The 16,837-nt window shown below is 38.6% G+C and overlaps 2 protein-coding genes across 3 annotated transcripts in view; both read right to left on the minus strand.

The window, feature by feature from the left end:
- Positions 1-1,510: 1,510 nt before the first annotated feature.
- Positions 1,511-10,035, minus strand: pdcd4b (programmed cell death 4b). 2 transcript variants are annotated; one of them, XM_073473259.1, is made up of 12 exons: positions 9,970-10,007; positions 9,393-9,495; positions 8,717-9,034; positions 6,241-6,335; positions 5,978-6,091; positions 5,661-5,882; positions 3,787-3,884; positions 3,340-3,454; positions 2,886-2,993; positions 2,625-2,735; positions 2,371-2,510; positions 1,511-2,244 (listed from the first exon to the last, which is right to left on the minus strand). In XM_073473259.1, exons 2-12 carry the CDS (start codon positions 9,433-9,435, stop codon positions 2,184-2,186), a joined length of 1,425 nt encoding a protein of 474 aa, XP_073329360.1. In that variant the 5' UTR covers positions 9,436-9,495; positions 9,970-10,007; the 3' UTR covers positions 1,511-2,183. The 2 variants fall into 2 exon arrangements, with proteins under 2 accessions (XP_073329360.1, XP_073329352.1); XM_073473251.1 differs by having other exon boundaries at positions 2,121-2,244; positions 9,955-10,035.
- Positions 10,036-12,398: 2,363 nt separating this feature from the next.
- rbm20 (RNA binding motif protein 20) overlaps positions 12,399-16,837 on the minus strand; it is a 43,852-nt gene continuing 39,413 nt past the window's right edge. Inside the window, exons 13-15 of the mRNA XM_073476877.1 lie at positions 16,341-16,406; positions 14,627-14,748; positions 12,399-12,467 (exon numbers count right to left, since the gene is read on the minus strand). Of these exons, the coding sequence (XP_073332978.1) occupies positions 12,399-12,467; positions 14,627-14,748; positions 16,341-16,406 (257 nt within the window). The remainder of the gene's footprint in view (positions 12,468-14,626; positions 14,749-16,340; positions 16,407-16,837) is intronic.

Consider the following 16,837-nt stretch of genomic DNA (forward strand, 5'->3'; position numbering starts at 1 on the left):
CTCAGAGCATCATTCATTATCAACTGAGAAATACCCAGCAGCCCTAGCAGCTATCTTGATGACCCCTCAGTGTCACATTTCTAAAATCTTTGACTTCTCCTTTGCAGTCACAGATATGTGTAGTCAAGTACACTCCCTGTAATGCTTTGCTTTCATGAATCCATGTCAGATTAAATGTGTTAAATGTAATAAACAAATCTACTAATTTACCTTTCAGCGAGCACTCAGAAGACAAAATGCCAGAAGTCAAGTCGATATTCCGAGAAGTTCTGCCTAAACAAGGTTCGTACCACAGAAGCTATTTGGACAGCAGTAGTTACAAACAAAAGATTGTTTGTGGAGCTCGATACAACATGTTAACTGTTTAGAAATTTGCTTAAGCTTGCAAAATTAGTCAGTGGGTGTTCTGTGCTGTGTGCTCCCTCTTTACAGTCTCTTTTACAGCTCAACACCATTGTCTTTGTAGCTGTACCAACAGTTATATAACATGGCTCAGTACCATAGCTGCAAGACAGTATATCAATGCTGTTAGAAGTGCAATGCTTATTAATGTGTAAAAGCTGCTTAGGGGCAGAGTACCAGATGTTTGAAATATCCAGATGTTTCAAACTGACCACTAGTGCAACAAAGATCAAAAACAGTGGTGAACAATTGCATTAGAGCGCTTACAGATGTAACACTGGGACACCCTTCCAATCCTGGGGCCTGCAGGCTACCAGAATGGCACAATTATACTGCAGAGGATCTGCAATCACAGTACTTTGAAAGTTATTTGTAGGTAGAATATTCTTCACTGCTAATGTGCAAGAGGCATTTGTAAAATATAGACACGACCCAGCCAAGTTTTTTCATCATCTCTGCATTTATGCCAAGATTAGTTGATGAAATGTGAGAAATCATCTTGAAGTTGTTTTTTTTTTTGTTGCTGTTTTTCACAACATCCACAGGGCAGCTTTCCATGGAAGATGTCCCAACCATGATTCTGTGTAAGCCAAAGTTGCTCCCACTCAAATCGGTCACCCTGGAGAAGCTGGAGAAGATGCAGATGGAGGCTCAAGAGGCTGTCAAACAGCAGGAACTGGCTGGGAGGGAGCAGCTGCAGTAGACGCCCAATGGAGGATTCGTGGAAGATTCGTAGCAGCAGGACAATTCAAACTGGCAGAAAATTCCTTCTGATGGATGGCACAAGCCTAGTGAAAAGCAAAGGAAGTGGCGTGGCTGTGGGCACGAGCTAAAACACTCAACTCATAAGTCTTGCTGTTGTACGCTTGTCAGTAGTATGGATTAGACCTCTTACCTGCCAATATTTCCAGTATGGTTGGCGACTAAGACTTCAAAATGTCTATTTGTGTCATTACGCTTGTAATTTGGCCGTAATGCCTAGTTAACGTCTTACATCTTAAGTAAACGAGGGCAAATAATGTGCCAGATAACAGACTTAAGTCGGATGTAGTAACATGTAGCTAGCATTGAATTATAATATTGTGACATTGAGAAAAACAGTCTTGGATTATTTTAGAGTGATTTAATGAACAAACATGGAGCAATACGTGGTACATTGACACACCAGTATCCCCCGGATATAAAAATAAACACTCTAAACACCATTTTGTGAAGTTACCCGACTGGTATTTGTTTTTGCACTTTACTCATGTCTTGACACCTTCAATAATGACATCTTTGTGTAATTTAAATGGTAAAAAGAAAAAAAAAAGTCAAGCACAGCATAGAAACAGCAGCTAGTTAGGGAGCCAGTATTGCATTTTTACCAACACGCTCCCCTTTATTTATTTTGTTATACCCCTTTATAAAGCTCTTGACACAAACCAGTCATCTCTGTACAAACACTGCTTTCTAGAAAACACAAAAGGAGTGGCAGTGAAATCAAGAAAATACTGTACAAAACAACATGGAATGACTGACACTGAGAGGTGTGGCACTTTAAGGGTTAGCTTATGTAAATGTTTATACTGAGACACCTTGGAGAAAGTGATCTACTTCAGTTTCAATCAAAAGTGCAGTTCTGTTTGCTTTTTGCATACCTCACCTCGATTTCAGTTATGTACATTCTTTTAACTGTTCAAAGGGAAAGAAAATGTACCCAACTATTTTGAAAAATATGCAAGTAAAAAAGTAGCTTTATCCTCTTCTTTTCAGGACATCTGGCACATAAAAAGGGCTCCTCAGTAGCTTTCAATTTTGACAACACCACCATCTCCCTCGCTGACAAATCTCTTCCGGCCCCTGACCAGAGACACAACACATCAACAAACTAATTAATAAACAAACAAACAAACAAAAAGCAAGGAAACACATCTCCTCAGAGACAATTGTGAGGTGTGTGAAAATCTATCTGTTGTGTACACTTACCGACAGGGACAAAGGTCTCTTAACTTTACATCAATGATTCCCATACTGAAGCTTTTATCAACAGTCTGCTCTAGGATGAAGTATGCACGAGGGACATCAATGTTGATTTCAGCAATGTCCATATAAACTCTTTCATATCCCTACGAAGGAAAAAAAGAACACTATATGAAATGGCATCTTAGAAAGGTTTGCAAACAAATGATCAAAAAATAATGATGTGGAGTGCATAATTCAAACACCAGGTGGCACCATACCCTTTTCATTTGGTCCACAGTGATGACGGAGGAACTGGAGAGCGACTTGAGTAGCTGCAAAACCATTTTGAATGTTTTCTCTCCTTTGGACTCGAGCACCATCACAATCGCCTGAGGACAGAAATATTCACAGCCTTGTATCAATACACAAAACCTTTGGTACCATCTACTAGAAGCAATAAAAACACAGTTATTTGATCTACTTATTTTAGATGAGACCAAGCTGGGACATTCTGCTTCAGACTAAAGCATTGGGTTTACCTCATAGACAAACTCGTGGTGGAAATGTGGAACCTCAAGATCCCTCAGGCATCTCTCAGCCTCCTTGCTGTCTCCAGACAGGATGTACTCCTTCAGCAGCAGGATCATCTGACAGGACAGAGAACAGGAAATTACCATTAATAACCTGTGGTTGATTTTTCTTACAGCCACAGAGAGCTGTTGGGAGAAAAAAACACCATAGTTGTAGGGAATTCTGGGATTTGACAAATCAGGGTAATACACCCAATAATAGGAATTCCCTTCTCAAAAAAGATTAAGTCTGACAGTTACATACAGTTGATACAGTAAAATGACGTTCATGTTGTATTGTTTGTTTTTCAGTTTTTGAGAAAAAGACAGGTGATTTGTTTTCTTAAAAGCAATGACCAACTATGATTTTAGTTTGTGTGTAAAATCGCTGCAGTGAACCAACTTTGCCGTCACATCTATTTACCTCTTTGATGAGCTGTGTCACAGGTCTCTGGCCCCCGCCTGACCCCCACTGGTTGTCAATGCGTAGGCCACCCAGACTCATCTTCAGCAGCACCGCCGCCCGATCTAGTGCAGCCCTGGAAGATAAAAAAAAAAAAAAAAGGTTCTGTCATCTTTACCTTTAATACTACATTTCTACTCCTGTTTACATGCATGGACACAAAACTCAAAGAAAAGTTCAGGTGTCCTGCTCTTTCTTACCTTCCCTCCTAAAGTGACAACTCTCTTTATGCTATATTTAATAATATGACTATTACAGATATGACAAAGCTTTTGTGTGATATTGTTGACTGAATACTCTCTGATCTTTAGCAGTCGATGTCACTTGTAAACACTTGATATAATCTCTTAAGACTTGAATGATAATATCATCAAACAGGAAGCTGAAATCACAAACAAACAAACATACCTTGCATATTCACAGTCAACTCTGCCTTTGTAGCCCTCGATGTAGCTCTTAGACAATATTTGGTCACTAACAGCACGTGCAATGAACTGGCCCACCAACTGAAAAATAAACACAAAAGAGGAAAAATCTTAACAACCACAAACAATGTTGAACAGATCACAGTTTGATGGAAACGTTATTCTCAGACCTGTTACTCTGATCATAGAGCAGGGAAGTCATCGAGACTGAAGCCAAAAGTTAAGGCCATGTTCATGAATGACTCAGTCAAAACACAGCACTTTTTGTGCAGAAGCATTTGAGCAATGCTGTAAGGAATGAACATTTTTTTCAGAAAGCCATTGGCATTTTTAAAGATCAATATTTTTTGCGTTTTATTTGCTTTCATCTGGGAATTCTTTTGTTTTTTCTATTTAGAAAAGAGAGACCAAAGCCATTATTATAAAGCGATGTTAAGGCAGTTGTTTGTTGTTGTTTTTTTTTAAATTCTATTACTATTAGACCCAATTTCCTCTTGGAGCAAAAAAAAACAGTATATGGTTATGTTGCATCAGAATACATAACATTTAATTAACTTAATCACTCCTTTTAGAAAGTCTGAGTATATTCGTAAGTGAAACAAACAGCAAATCAAGTGAACTACCAAAGACCTGCAACAATGCTGTTACACATTCTTTTAGTTTGAAGAACTGGACGCCCCACAAAAACACTGACATTACAGATGACTGACAGTGGCCTCAGGGGCACGTGTCTGTGTGTGTGCGTGTCTGTGTGTGTCTGTGTGTGTGTGTGTGTGTATGTGTGTTTGTTTACAGTAGTGAGACCACATGATTTAGGGAAACAAAAAGAGCTTGCATTGCTCTTCTGGCCTCCACAAAGCCTGCGCTCATCACTCATCATTGTTCCTGTTCAGACGAGAGGCAGCTCCGTCTCATCGCACTGTGGCAAAGGCTAGACTGACAGGCACATGAGGAGAAAGAGAGGAGTGTGCAGTCTGTGTGAGTGTCTGTGTGTTTGAGAAAATAAGAAAGAGTGAAAGGCCTACAGCGAGACAGTGCAGAGTCATAATGCGCCTTTAAACCCACAGAGAACTGTGAGAGTGGGACAGAAATGACCAGGGAGCCTAAATGAGACAGTGAGAGGAGGGGTGTGGGGGAGGAGACCAATAACCCTTTGAGCGTCCTTCGCTGAGCTTGCATTTTGCCAGCGCAGACAGACAATGGCCAGAGATCTCATGTCTGTGCAGGCTGAAAAGGAAAGAGCTCAAATACACACACGCCACACACTAACTCGCTCTCACACATCAACATGTCAAACCACACTGTTGTTCCATTGTGCTCCACCACAGACTGAGTAAAAACTCAAACAGAATGCCTCGTTTGTTTACTTCTCATTTAGGTATGAGCCTGTTCTACTGGTTTGCTGAAATGTCCAAGACGGTCACAAAAAGTTAAAACTGCTACAAGAAACTTTTCATTTTTTTGTTGATTCTGGTGGCACTTGTGGACAAAAGCTGTATGAGTACCACTGCTATAGATGTACATCAACCCACAAAGTGTGATGGGCTGTAAAGCCAATTGTACATAGTGGCCAAGCAGCTGTAAAACAGTGGATACATTTTCTGGTGAAATTATTTGTTTCACTGCCGGAATTTGATCCATTTGGAAAGTCTAGAAGAAGAGCCGAACGATTAAACCATTTTATTTCCATTCAAGTTAGCGAAGGGGTTAAACAGAAGTTAGCCAGGTTGGCTGGCGGAAGTCTCTGCTGCAAATCCTCAAGAGGCCGAACAATGCAGAAGCTATGTAGAAGACCTGCGTAATATTATATCCCAGAAATCAAACTTCTGTATTTTATCCAGATTCTAGGAGGCTCACCTGCGGGGCTCCAGGTGTATCAAGGACCAGATCGGGCAGCTCCTGGAGCAGTTTGTCGAAGGAGCTTTCCATGTCGTCGCGGGACAGAATGGAGCCACACAGGTCAGCCAGCAGCCTGGAGGTGAGCTCCCGCTGGCTGGCTTTGGCCTCCAGGGCCAGCGACACAGCCAACGAGGGAACCTCGCTCTTCATGGGGCCCAGGTTCAGTTCTGCAAGCAGCTCCTGAATGTGGAGAGAGACGTTAACTTGGAACGAGTTTTTGAGGTTGTGCTCATTGATAAACTAGTTTACTGACAGGTTGTTTCCTGCACACGTACCGCTACTTCATTTGTGTCTGCATGTTCAAAGTACTCTTGCACTATGGGGATGACAGTCTTCTCAAAGTCCCTCTCATCCAGCGGAGGAACAACAGTCTCATACACACAGTTTTCCTGTGAAACACAATCACATTCCAGGTCGTAGACAATTACACATTATAACCTACACTTGAGGAATATTAACTGCAGGGTTGTGCATTGGATTTCTTTTGATTTTACAAGTGATCATGCTACATGTATAATATCAACACCATGGTCAGTACCTGAGCTTCGTCATAGTTGGGGTCTTTCGCATCTACCTGCTCTGGTTCATAAACTTCACCAGATCGGCCCCACACACCCTTCCCTCCAGCCCCACCTGCAGACAAAGGTCAGTGATGATGTTAGACATGATATCTGATATCATCACAATAGGGAATATGGTAAAAAGCAACGCCAAGTGCAGTATCATTTTCAAAAGACTCATTGGTAAACATATATTGGTTACCTGAACCGTGAGGAGTTTTGTAAAAAAACAAAAGTGTTCATAATTTAATATGGAAAGAAAGTTAAGTAGCAGCTTCTGAGAGCATGAGGATCTCTTAACATGTTTTCCCTGAGATATGATGCCTGAAAAACAACTTCAAACCCTTTTCAAAGCAGAATTAATAAGAAGGTGGAGTGGTAAGGGTTACAAAGGATGGTGTCATTTCTTAAAATATGGAGACACAGAAACAGAAACTTAATTGAATTTAATCTCAAGTGTTTTTGTAACAAGGAATTTAGGGTGTCCCACCATGTCCACTTTAAAAATTGAACTAGTTCCAGACAAATCCCAGACATTTTTCCTGAATTCACTCACTAAGAGCATGACCAGCCCCATGCTGTGATGCAGTCGGTACCCTTCCAGTTATTTTGTTTTCCTGAGCTCCAAACATAATCTGATATATCCAGCTTATTTTCAAATACACGTGATATTTTCATCACAGGCCGTGTTGTGTCAAGTCTCACAGATTCATTTTCAAGAAGGAAACAACAGTCAAAACAGTCATTTCGAAAAAAAAACCATCAACCAGTAGGCCTTTATCTTTACACTGAGTGTGCAGGCAGGGGCTGAGCTGACTCAGAACCACACAATAGATTATCACAGGTGACGCTCCACTTACTGTAGGATCTCCGTATCTAATTGAACCCCTCAACCGTTCACTATCTTACGCACTCCTCTCACACAGCACATCTCTCAGTTATAGTTCATAACACAAGTTAGACTTAAGAAGTTCTTGTCCACTGGTCAACAAAGATAATACTACAGTTGTTGTCATAATATTGCTAATGTCATATGGATCATTATCAGTGTGTATAAACTATAAGCTGTACTAATTCCCAAGACAAATTCTTTAACCCCACGACCATACATGCTGTGATATAATCCCTCTATTTGGAGAGGTGACGCCTTTGTACATGTTACACAAACAAACATCTGCTGTGTCTGAGGTCAGCACCAACAGATTGCAGACAGTTTAAGAAGCCCAGGACCAAGCAGCTTGTGTCACATGCTTTGAAACCTCCATTAGTCCCACCCAGTATGTGGCATATGACATGCCACTATATTTAGCGCAACCCACATTGGTTGTGCGAAGCTGTCCCACTTAAGTTAACACTAGTTTGCTCTAACCAGAGATTCTGCGCACCCACTGCCTTTGTCTTTTAAAACTGCAATGCATGAACTTTTAATGCAGGAGAGCTCAGAGCTCAAATGACAGGGCTCCAGTGGCGTGGCACTTCTGTTATGTAACCAGAAAAACGGACAGACAATGTGCCAAGAGAAACTACACTTGCTCCAGTTCCACTGCCCATGGGAAGACTGAACTGTGATGCAGTCTGCTGGGACATTCATGTAGATGTTGTGCTTACGTCACTGAATGAGGTTTCGCAGTGAGCGGCACCAGAAGATGTAGATACTTGCTAAATTCTAATCTTCTTATACGTGTGTGATGTGCTGTAGTTACTTATCAAATACAGATAAGGACAAGGAGATGGCAGGGCAGAGAAGCTATCTTTGGTTTGATATATAAATTGGATAAGGAACCATTATGCAACAATATCATACACAATCAGTCAGTTTATATCTGTACTTGTCACTGCGCCCTGGCGCACAAGATCGTCTCACTTCAGTGATACAAAAACAAATCAAACTCAAACACAGGACAAACAAATGCTGCGCTGACTGTATTAACTTAACATTAAGTTCCCTCAAAATAACAGCAAGCAGCCTCTGTAGACACTAATGACAGTCCAAAGGGTGAAATATGCTCGCCCCATCCATGCATTAACAGAATATCACAAACAAAAGCAACTTCTGGTACACTACACAAAAATGTTGCCAAGATTACTGTTTAACCTCAAATGGAAATTTACAGAAAAGCTTGGCTGAACAGATGGCAGAACAAAAAAGGGTGCTTTTAAATGGATGTGACCTGCTCCAGATCACGTAGCCATTTGTGTACATGTCAATTGGTTTATGGCTCCTAAAAGGAAAGCCACCAGGTGATGATAGCAGCAGGTCACACACTGATGAAGGCTTTCCCTTTGTAGCTCTGAAACAGCAGGGGCTCTTTGATTTAACCTTTATTCACCTGTGCTAACGACAGGCAAATGGTTATCCTGTGAAACTGAGACATTTGGTATCACACTGTGCATGACAACATAACATTATCATACCACCATCTTATGGTTAATTTATGAAATGTTTCATCCTACCTTTCTTTGGCAGACCTCTTCCCTTGCCCAATCGAGACTTTCTGTCCAGCAGCTTGCTCTTGGGGCTGGTGGGTGCCACCGTGGTTCCTCTGACTGCATCCCCGTTATCACTAAGAGAGTCTCCCCTGCCAGAGTCCCTGGAGGAGTTCTTTCTCAGCCTCCGCTTGGCCTTCGCCTTGAGACGCGCTTCATGGATACTGTTGCTGGACGAGGACACCCAGTTGCCATTGATCTCATTGTTGATGTTTTTGTTGGCGATAACTGATCCACCATTGTCTTCATCTCCAGATGCAAAGGAGTCGCTCAGGTCCTCAGCCTCTGTAGCATGACAAGGGAAAAATAGGGGAGAGTTTAGGAGTAAGAAGCTATTGTGTGCAAGACAGGTCAGAGAGACTACAGCTTATACACACATTTTTATTTGTTTATGTGCAAATACAATTAACTTAGGGAAAGATGTTTTTGTCAGATTATATTACTATAGTCAATATCTATTTGCAGTCAGCCTCAACATGTAGGATGAGAAGCAGAGTGAAATCAATGGCAAATTCAACAACCCCAAATACTGCAGGCAGTGCAAGAAATAAGCAATCAACCACTTCCGCATGAAAAAGTCCCAGTGCCCCAAATCAGATACAGCTGATGAAGCATCAAACCGCTGTGACTGGCTCACACTTACCGACGGGGTTTGCGTTCAGCCAGGCCTCGCAGTCAGTTGCCATGTTTTGCAATAGAGAAGAGATTTTGCAGCGTGCAAAAAAACAATAATTTCCAAGTGATACCTGCAATGTTGAAAAGGAAACAGAAGTGTAATACGCAGACGTGCTTTAATAACATGCCCGGACATGCTGCACAGCCACAGCCTCCCCTCCCCCCCATTCATTCAAAGTCACTCTGTTGGTAAACAATGGCTAACGTTGCGTTAGCTTGAATGTTCACTGTCAAAGGAAATAGCTGCGTCAAAAGACCAAACTCCAGAGCCGCTATCTGCACAGTTAAAACAACTACCACTGCATACATATTATCAAAACCTGCAGTTTACAGCTCGTTACAGGTTATTATACATAGCTCGGTCGCCGTTTATCTGTTATTAAAGACCAAAAGTCAGTAAAAGATTTAATCTAAACTGCAGTCCGCTCGCACGGTGAATATCTTTAAGCTACTTCGACAAAAATCATTAAATCCTGAACACTGGCATGGAAAATATGCGTTTCTATCGCTCTGTCGACTAAATAACTCACAGTGAAATCACTGACCGTCTGTTGTGTCCGAGCTTCAAACTCTGACACGGACCCTGTTGTTTTTATTTTATCTACCCAGCAACTCAGGCGCGTAGGTGTATGTTTTCCTCGTGTGATTGGCTGGGGGTGTGTGGGCTTTTAAAAACAAAGGGCCAATGAAAACGCAACACGGGATTTTCTTCTCGCATGTTCTGTGTGGTCTGTGCGGCTGAGAGGGTGCTGCCCCCTACCTGTGGTGCGGGAGAACTGCTCCCTCTGGCCTGTTCAGCACGTCAGCGTGCAGCCTGTGGAAGACTGGAACTGACTCAACTAAATACACAAATGGCTCCTTACATGCACCAAGAGTTATGTTAAAAAGGCATTTATTATTTTATAAAATGTGCCATACATTAATATCTGTTTTAATTTGCCCCTGTATGTATTTACCTTTGTATTAATTCACCTATTTATTTTCTTTCCAATTAATTAATTAATTAATTGCTTGATTGATTCTGGATTTAATTTCCTAGATCATTTTTATGTGGCCTTTTGGGCCAAAGGGGAATTTTTCGTTTTAATACTGAAATTGGCCACTTGGCAAAAAATTGGAGGCAAAGGCTGAGCAACACCCTGGTGTCCAGGTCCATAATACATTCATGATAAAGACATGTAAAAAGAAAATACAGAAAAAAGTTGGTGGGATTAAATAGGGGGGAAATGCAAAGGGAAAATTATAAAGATATATAAAAAAGAAATGTGTTAAATAAAATTGAAAACTAAATATCAGAATTAATGCAAAGGTACATAATATAGAAGCCAAGTAAAACAGAAATATCAATTTATGTCACATTTCATGGATTTATTAATGTCTACATTATTTTAAATATTTTTTTGGTGCATCTAATGGCATAATAATTTATTTATTGACCCATTTAGTTATTTCTCTGTTTATTTTTGATTCTGGCAGTGTCAGCCCTTGATATCAGCTACAACATTCTGGGTAATTCATGATGATGGTGATGATGATATTGATTAAAATGACTGAACAAAACAGGAACAGGAAGTTCACTTAATATTACGTTGTGTGAACCTCCTATGTGACTAAGCTTACAACATATATGACAGTGAAATATTTATCTTTATTTATTTATTATTAATAATTATTATTAGCATTTATTTTAATTTTAAAAAAGGCCAACAATTTGGGACAGGATAAATGTTATTTTTCCAAACCGAGTTTAACAAATACATTTATCTGATTAACTTTTTTCACCCGGATGTTTTTTTGCCTCAACACTTGGGGGAGCTCTTTTACAACTCATGCACTCAAGTCATGGTCATGGTGCAGAAAAGCGATGGATGGATGGTGTACTGTACCCTGTCCGTGGGTGGTGTTCATGACTGTATTACATTACACCACGCAGAATACGCAATATGTTAGACATGATATTCTTTTGAAAAACAAAGTACCCTTTGAAACAAGTTTAAAACGTTTATTCAAGTTTTGCTGCATCAAAAAACTTATGAAAATAAAATAAAACGTCTATTGTTGAAGTCACAGTATTCACAGTATACAAAAACAAGTTCTGGCTTGATAATCCTTTTGAACAAGTCACTGTAACATGAAACATTGCATGTTAAGTTAAACATGTGGTCCGGTTTAAGGTCTTCAATATTTAAGGCATCGCATATGTTGGTAAATATGACTGTGATCGTCTTATGAATTAAATCCAACATGAAACTACAAACATCTTTTGCATAGTTGCATCATTATTAATCCAAATGATTTACATTTTAACCTGATAGAAACAAACTGTAGTGCACTGGCACAAGATTAAAGAAAAACAGCAAGAGCCTTTAAAGCCCCAAGTATAAATAAAAATGTAAATGTTGTGTTCTGAGCTAAACATTAAAATCTGTTCAACAAATACAACAAACCTGAGAATCAGCCTCAGTTCTTTAACTGAGTAAAAACATTCCTTGGCACATATTTCAAGTCATTTTGTAGCTTTAAATGTATTATTGTATTGTTGTTATAATTGATTTAAACTCAGCTAATGGACTGACATAAGCCCATACTGAAAAAGTTTGCCTTCTCGGTACTTAGAAATAATTGTAAATACATTCCCATTCCAAAAACATAAACAATTACATGTAATCACACACAATCCAATGAACTAAATTGTAAGAAAATTGAAAAACCAAATAATTAAATTAAATATTGTAGCTTCACTATACATAATGCTTCAGGTCTGTACAAGAGCATCTACGGCTAAGGTTGTCTGTTCAAGACTCCAACCATCCCTTCTCCCAAAATATCAAAACCAGCACAATTGCTTACATTCTCTAGCTTCCATGTGTCACATATCCATGCTGTGGTTGTCCATAGCCTTGCACCAACATCACACATACATGAATCTCTCCTCTGCTGTTTGCTGTACAACACATGACAGGTCAAGCGGCTGTCACTGTGCTGCTGAAGGTTCAGCAAGTGCACCCGACAGACTCTCCTCTGCCAGCTGGGACAGGTACTTCTGTGGACAAATGGAAGAAAGGAATAAGAAAAAATGTACAATCGCAAAAAATGTAGTTTTATATATGTATATATGTATATATACATATATATATATATATATATATATATATATATATATATATATATATATATATATATATGTGTGTGTTTGTGTGTGTGTGTGTGTGTGTATATATATATATATATATATATATATATATATAAAATTGTATGTGAATTATGATTTTACTGCATGAAAAGCATCTTTGTTAACGCAAGGTAATATATTTTTCTCCAAATTATAACTAAACCAAGACCTCTATAACAATGTCATCATCACATCCACCTCAAGACTATTAAAGGATTTTCTACAAAGGCGATTATAATGTGACACATTATAATTAACAAATTATTTAATAATTAATTAATATCAGCAGCTAAGAACTACCAGCTTCAGTCGGAAAAATATCATCATTAAGATCAAAGAGTCATGTTGGTGAAACTGTAACCCTTTAGTTGACTCAAATACTGTGTATGAGAATGGAAGCCTCGCACAGTCGGAGTTGTCTTTCTTTCTTCCACATCTTTTTATTTAGTACAGCGGTTGCCACAATGAAACTAAACTGAAATAATTTAAAACCTGAAAGATATCTGTAAATTCATATATTCTGTACTTATCTTAAAATGCAGAAACAAATTCAGAACAACGAACTTTATTGTGTGTTGAAGTTAGACTATATAGGTGAAAGTAGAGTTAAACACAAATCTGCGGTCAAAAAAGAATAAAAACTAATAAAAAAATATTAAACTAACACACACCCACACCCACACCCACACATACACATACACATGCACAGCTTTGATGGACAGCACAACTGTTTAAAACAGGTTTTTTTCTTCCTGGAATGTAATCCATGTTAGGAAATTGCTGCTCCTCCGCCTTGCCTCAGCTGTGCTGTCAGGGATGGGGGAGAAATGCAAGACGGCTTGGCACTGAATGGTCAATAATGAGAAACCTAATACAGTCGCAAGTTTATATGCAAAGTCTATGTTTGTGCGTGTATGTATATGTATGTGTGCTAGAGTGTGTCAGTATACATTTTTGCTTTTGTCTGAGTTTGTTTTTGCCCATCTGATCGCATTCCTGTGCTTTTGATTGATCTGTTGATTATTTTCAATTAACTGTTCAGTCCAGTTTCCTTAATTGACTGACTTCCTGGGCGTGTCACTTGAATCGTGAAAAGGAATTAACAATTAGGGATCCTAGATATTTAAAGAGCATTTTTACCTAATAATAATAATAAAACAGCATAAACAGCAATTTATATTTTAGCTTTTTTTAATAAATTTTAAATTTTCCTCTAGAAGGCCAACTCTGGCCCCACTACAGGCAGCTTAGGTTATAAAAGATCTATAAAATGTCATTTAAATTCATTAAGATCATATAGGTGTGAGAAAACGAAAACAGTGAATTTCTGGTGTATTCCTTCAAACGATCAAAAAGTTAATCAATTATTAAAATTAATATTAATAATATAGATTTTCAGCCGACTGTCAAATGTTTAATTGTTTTCGCACTATTAGGCATATTTCCAAATTACAATTTAGCAGGAAAAGAGTTTAGGTACAAAATATAAAACAACTCAGCAACCAAAATATACCTGGAGCATATTGGAATGTTTGCTTTGTGAATAAAATAGTCAGTTTAATGTTTGTACGGTAAAATGACCCTCATGTAGCTAACAGAGAGGTCGTAAAGTTTCACTGTATTTTGTGGTTCTGTTTAAAAATTTAATCCCCCATATAAGACGAACATCAGAAGAAAGGCAAAGAAATAACATAACATGTATGATCTCTATGAGTGTGAGGACATTACTCAAACCAGCAACAGGTGGTGTATAAAATGTTTCTACCAGACCACACTGACTCTGGACCACACCAGCAGTACAGTGAAGCATGTACGCTAGTATCAAAGCAAATGCACAGGCAGACATGTTGTACATGTACGTACAGTACACATTGGCCTTAGTGCGGGTTAGCATGCTCATATAATTCAGGAATTTAGGGAGGGAAGAATAAATAAAATGAGGAAATGTATAATTCCATTTTCTCATTTTAATTCTTCTTGCCATGATCAACATCACCTGAAAACCGTGTGTGTTGCGGTGCAGTGTGTACCTGTAGGTTCCTGTAGTGGACAGTGCTGCGGCAGTGAGAGGTCTTTGCAGTGTCCTCACTGGTATAGAACAGTCCGCACAGTTTACAGAAGAAGCCGGTCCGTGGTACAATGAACTCAACTCCTATTAGACAGTGAACATAATAATTAGAACTCAGCCCCAAAAATCAGCATCCGACAGATGAAGGTTCTCAGAAAGGATTTTTACAGCGATAGTAAAAAACGAAAAAGAAGCATTTGTAAATTAATCCAAATTTTGAAAGTAAAAATATTTATTTAATAAATTAATTTATGTAATGCATATATTTGTTTTACCACTTATTGACATTTTTTTCAATCTCAGTATTTTCTTTCAACAATGACAGAAACTAAACAATGCCTCTATCAATGACAAATACTGTAACCCCTACAGGTGCACCCCACACTGCACCACTCTCTTCAGGGCCACTTTGATTGATTCTAGTCAACAAAAAGTGTTTTAAATGAAAGAAAAATCTATCAGAATGAGAAAAGGGACAACATAAATCACTGAAAAAGATTCAACCAAATTAAAACTATTTTCTTCACTTTTCTTTTTACTTTAGTGTTTTATGTCTCTAAGTTATGAAATACAACTAAAAGGGAATTTTATAGTACACAAAAACATTTAGAAATGCTGAATGCATGAAATGAAATGTAATCTCCACATGAAAAGTATAAAAAAAAATCACAATTTTATTTTCTTCTATGTATAATGAATAAAAGAGGATGGGACACTGTTCTCCTACTTAATGGCTTATGCTGGTAACATGAATACCCTCTCACACACACACCCAAAAAACATTTTAGGTAGTGTTTCTACAGACCAAGAGAGTCCACTAAGTGTGCACACCATGTGCGTTTTAGTACAACTACACTTTGATTACACAAAATTAGAGAGCAAAAACAAGTATGTGTGAACAAGTTCATGTTATTCTAGTTCAGGCGAATACAAAGGTACATTTCAACATCAGGCTGTTATTGTTCTCGATCCAAATAAACGTAAAAAAAATTAACTAAATGGCAACAACAACAACCAGATGACTCATCAACCTTATATTAGTCTTAGCCTCTGGATATAGTTTCTTCTGGACACACACACATTTTGCTGGGCATCATACAACAGAAATAGCCATGCTCTCGTGTCTGTACTGTGGTCCAATGTTGTTACACTGCACCACGGCTTATGTCAGTCTCTATGCAGCAGGTCCAACACCGGCCATGTGCTCAGCTGTGTCATTCTAGCCCTAATGACAATATAAATACTCATCTCCCAAGGGAACATTTCACAACCTGCTCATCGAAATAGGTCAGCAAGTGGCGAAGCAATTCCAGTCAATTAGAGTGTTAATGCAACAGGTTGTCAGTGCACTTATTAATGGTGTGCATGACAACACTTTATCTCTAGGACTAAGACTGCAGGCTCAAGACTCCATGAACCTGTATCTGTGTCGACGATTAAATATAGACCAGTTGAAGGACTCTTGGACTGGTTTTAATCCAGCCAGAGAAATCTGATAGTTTCATTATTAGTTTTAATCATTATTGTTGCGGTTGAATGTTTACTACATAACCTGAAATTTGCTGTCAAAATGAGAACTATACAAACTATTAGAGATCCTAAACTTTGATTTATTCTCAGTGCATTTCACAGCATTTCAAGTCAGTCATAGTGATAATAAAACTTGAAATGCTTACCCAGAGGAATGCTGTGTTCACTGACAGCTTTGTCTTGCTCAGGAGATGGCGAGGGGGCCTCGATCTCTGTAAAGATGTAGAAATTATGAGAAAGGCAGGATAAACAAAACCTTACCACATATGCCTTCATTCTCAGAAGATACAATCTAAACTTCAGCTGAAGCTTATATGAGGCTTCAACAGTCTGAATAAGTCAAAGTTATCTTCCACAGTTTTTTGTTCAAAATTACCCCTTTTTTTCTTACTATCCCTCCACCGCAGCTCAACAAGGAAAACACAGAGGGAATCTGGTATTATAAAAACTGTAAATTTGAAATAAATCTACTTCCTCTTTGAACTTCAGAATGCATTTTTGGTAGAAACATTAATAATTGAATTAATAGATGATCAAAATAGTTGCACATTTTTTGACAATCGACTAATTGATTAATAGCCTAATATATCCTATTGGAATAGACTGTTAGGATGCTTAAAGTGATGTAATATAATGTATGGCA

This window comes from Pagrus major, chromosome 1 (genome assembly GCF_040436345.1).
Source record: "Pagrus major chromosome 1, Pma_NU_1.0".
NCBI lineage: Eukaryota > Metazoa > Chordata > Actinopteri > Spariformes > Sparidae > Pagrus > Pagrus major.

Excerpts from the sequence above, each read along its gene's own strand:
- pdcd4b (XM_073473259.1), bottom strand. The coding sequence starts at position 9,435 with ATGGCAACTGACTGCGAGGCCTGGCTGAACGCAAACCCCGTCG. Across the intron at positions 2,511-2,624 it reads CTGTGGACCAAATGAAAAGG|GGATATGAAAGAGTTTATAT; the intron begins GTATGGTGCCAC and ends TTTCCTTCGTAG. Across the intron at positions 2,245-2,370 it reads AGAGACCTTTGTCCCTGTCG|GGGCCGGAAGAGATTTGTCA; the intron begins GTAAGTGTACAC and ends GTCTCTGGTCAG.